The 3,460-nt window shown below is 72.3% G+C and overlaps 2 protein-coding genes across 2 annotated transcripts in view; both read left to right on the top strand.

Moving 5' to 3' along the window:
• The window catches only part of STMN3 (stathmin-like 3), a 1,916-nt gene extending 1,348 nt beyond the window's left edge, over positions 1-568 (top strand). Inside the window, exon 3 of the mRNA XM_012728168.1 lies at positions 83-568. Within this exon, the coding sequence (XP_012583622.1) occupies positions 83-294 (212 nt within the window). The 3' untranslated portion in view covers positions 295-568. The remainder of the gene's footprint in view (positions 1-82) is intronic.
• A 1,264-nt stretch (positions 569-1,832) lies between these two features.
• The window catches only part of HELZ2 (helicase with zinc finger 2, transcriptional coactivator), a 25,397-nt gene continuing 23,769 nt past the window's right edge, over positions 1,833-3,460 (top strand). Inside the window, exons 1-2 of the mRNA XM_012728167.1 lie at positions 1,833-1,905; positions 2,130-2,320. Of these exons, the coding sequence (XP_012583621.1) occupies positions 1,833-1,905; positions 2,130-2,320 (264 nt within the window). The remainder of the gene's footprint in view (positions 1,906-2,129; positions 2,321-3,460) is intronic.

The raw sequence follows: 3,460 nt of genomic DNA, 5'->3' as shown, positions 1-3,460 counted from the left end.
TGCGCAGGCTGTGAGCCCAGAAGCCCCTTCCACTGGGGCCCCGCACGCAGCACTGACCTGTGGGGGGCCAGCCCAGGGTAAGGAGCAGCCCCGCCAGGGGCACCCTCTGCTTCTGCCCGGGGGTCCCCAGGGCCTGCACCCCGGGAGGATACGGGAGCCACAGAGGCGGGTCTGGGCGCGACGCTGGCCCAGGGCACGTGGCGAGCTGCCCGGCCCGGGTCCCGGTCCCCGCAGGAGCTGCACGCCGCCGAGGTCCGCAGGAACAAGGAGCAGCGCGAGGAGATGTCCGGCTAAGGCCCTGGACCGGCGCCGAGCCCTGCAGGACAAGACACACTGGGCTCTGGCTTCCTTAGGTCGCCTTGTCTAGAGCACTTCGACCCTGCCCTCCTCCCCTCCCGCCCGCGCCCCTCAGGCTCTTGGGCACTCCCAGCTGCCCCCAGTCCTGTGCAGGTGGCTGGCCGCGGCGCCCCCGGCTGCCGACCACCCTCGGGAGGTCTGGGGAGCAGGGGCTGGGTCCCCGGGGCCTCTCGCGGGTGGCGACCTCAATAAACGTAGTATGGTGGCAGGACTCCGCCTCTGCTGCTCCTGCCCAGCCTGCTCTGGACGGCACAACCCCTGCGCGGCCTCCAGGGAGGGCTGGGCAGCGGGACCCCATTGGGCAGTGTGGACCTGGCCACCCTGTCCCACGGACGGCCCTGGAGCCACGTGTGGCGCTCACGGGCGTCCCGGTAGGCTGTTCCGGGGCTTGGGGGGCGTCTCCATCAGGACCCCGTGAGCAGGACACTGCGGCCTGGAGGCTGCAGGCCCAGGACACCTCTGCTGCCCCCGCTCAGTGACCCTCCTCCTCAGGGCACTGGGCCTGCTCTGACAGAGGGTGGCCGGCCCTCCAGGCAAGGGTCAGAGGGCCAGGCGGCAGGGTCCCCTCGCCTGCCCTATGCGGGGAAGCCCGGCCCGGGGCCCCGAGGCCTCTGGCTCCACCTCTCCGTCAAGCCCTTCCTGGCCGGGGGCGTGCAGTTGTGTCCATCGGGACGGCCACCGCTGCATGTGAGCAAGGTCCGTGCTCAAGTGCCAAAGCAGCACCCACATAGGGTCCGGGGCATGGGCCCTGCGACCATCCTCTGGTACCAGTTTCGGGACTGACCACCGCAGTGGGACAGGGAACAGGACCCCGCCCCGAGCCCCCAGGAGGCCTCTGCAGGAGCCCGGGCTGGAACCGGCAGTGCCCACAGGGTCCTCTGTGGCCACCTCTGCGGTGGCAGCTGCCTTGTGGAGGGCGCCGCCTTGCCCCTGCGGGGAGCCCGGGGAGCGCCAGGCGGCTCCCACAGCCAGCGCAGGGCTGCTGGGGAAGGACGGCCGAGGCCCAGGCGCCTGCTCACCGCCCCTTGGGGCTGCCCACTCCTTCCGCTGTGGGGCCCACAGGGAGCCCCTCTGGGGTGAGCGAGGGGCCTAGGCCGGCAGCTCCCAGGTGAGGAAGGGGGCACAGTGGCGATGGCCACCCACAGCCACTGGGGTGCCCGGCTGTCACCCTGCCTCAGCCCTGGCTCCCACCCGCCCCAGCCAGCTGCCCCCCACGGGGAGAGGCTCCCCTCTTGGGGGTGCAAGGCCGGGGCAGGGAGTCAGTGCTCCCTGGGGCTCCTCTGCCCTGGGGCTGTGAGGCGGGGGGCCCTTCAGGCTTCCGGAGGAGCACAGGCGGCCTGGGGAGCAGGGGGCGTCTCCCCAAGAGCCCACGAGGCCCACACAGCCGGAGGGGCCTCCCGGCTCCCACGCCAGCCAGGCCGGGCAGCGCCATGGGGGGGGGTGCTGAGCCAACCCGGCGTCAGACAGAGACCGCCATGGCCAGGTGGTCACTGTGGCAGGTGGACGTGCAGGGGTCTGTGGGCATTGCCAGAAGCCACTGGGCTTGCGGTGAGCAGCCTGGCGTGGCCGGCGCTGCTGGACTCACAGCTGCCGACGGGGCTGGTTGGTGCCCGGAGGCTGCACACTCGTGTCCAGTCAAGTTTAGACAAAGGACCCCCAGCGCCCCGGGGAGGACCGCTGGACGTGTCCCTTGGCCCACGTGCCTGACCCCACCAGCGAGGGCTCCTGGATGCCTGGCTCTGGCTCAGGGGCCCTCAGTCCCCCGATTACAGAGCACCCCAGTCATTTCCCCTCGGTGCTGCGATCGCCAGTTACTGCTGAGGAATTCAAACCCAGGGGCTCGGGCAGTGGCCGTGGTCCGCTGGGGCCCCAGGCTGGCCGCCTGTCAGCGCCCCGGGCCGGGCACGCCTCCCCCAACAGTGCAGAGTGCCGCGGTGACACGGATGTTGGAACAATGACCCAGGTGCCCAGACATGGACGCCGGGTTCGGCCAGGCAGAGGCAGGCGGGCACCCCTGGGGTGCTAGGCAGGGCCTATGTGGATGTGAGGGTCCCAAGGTGTAGAAGAGGCCTGGAAAGGTGCGGGCAGGCTCGTGGTCAAAGGTCAGTCCCCGCGAGCCAAGGGTCAGGCACCCCCAGACGTTGGTGGGCCTGCGGGGTCCAGCCACAGTCCAGCAGGCAGGCAGCGGCCGGGGAGTAGTGCCAGCAGGGGGAGGGCAACAGGCTTGGGCGTGACAGGGCCTCAGGAGCCAGCACAGACAGGTGGACGCCAGCTCAGGACCCGCTCTGGGCCCTACGACAGCCACAGAGCAGGGTGCCCAGAGCCGCCACCTGCACGGGGGCTCGGCCACTGCCTGTCCCTGGGGCAGCAGGCGGCCTGCGGGCGCAGAGGCTCGGCATGCTGGGTTGGGTGGGAAGGGCGCCGGAGAGGCGGTCCCAGCCGGGGCCTGGCGGAGGGCTGCCGCGGGGTCCGTTTCTCACGGCGGGACTGTACTGCGGGAAGGCGGGGCCCAGCCAGGCAACCCTGCAGCCTCAGCTTGGAAAAGAGGTCCGGCCAGGCACGCCCTGGGCAGGCCTGCCCTGGTCCCGCGCTCAAGAGGCGCGTTCCCCACAGGCAGGCAGGACAGCCTGGCGCCCTGGGGGGCTGGGGTGGCCCGCAGCGCTGGCCCAGCGGAGAAGTGTCCCCCTCCGAGACCCCTGGCTCAGAACCGCAACTGCCCCCAACCCTGCGCGCAGGCCCCGCTTGGGGCTCACGGAGGTTCGGGACTTCGCTGGCCCCTCCATCTCGGGCGCTGTCCAGGGACCTCAGGCCCAGGGCGCGGGCGGCCCCAGCTCCCCGACGACCCCCTCCCGCGCCCCGGGATGCCCGAGCGCGAGCAGAACAGGAGCTCGCCCGGCTTTGCATCCCGTCGCGGCCGGGACACAGGCAGGGCGGGCGATGCCCAGGGGCCCGGGAGCGCCAGGCGGGCTCCGGCCCGCGGCTCCTGGGGGCTTTAACGAACTGGATGTCAACGGGCGCGCGCCGGCACCTCCGCGCGGGACCACCGCTCCCAGCAACAACAGCGCGGCGAGTCGCAGGGCGCCGGCGGGAGCCGGGGGCGCGG

Source organism: Condylura cristata, unplaced genomic scaffold (assembly GCF_000260355.1).
Source record: "Condylura cristata isolate star-nosed mole 26May11 unplaced genomic scaffold, ConCri1.0 scaffold00022, whole genome shotgun sequence".
Taxonomy (NCBI): domain Eukaryota; kingdom Metazoa; phylum Chordata; class Mammalia; order Eulipotyphla; family Talpidae; genus Condylura; species Condylura cristata.
Note: the sequence above shows the minus strand (reverse complement) of the source record. Positions and strands in the feature narration are given on the sequence as shown.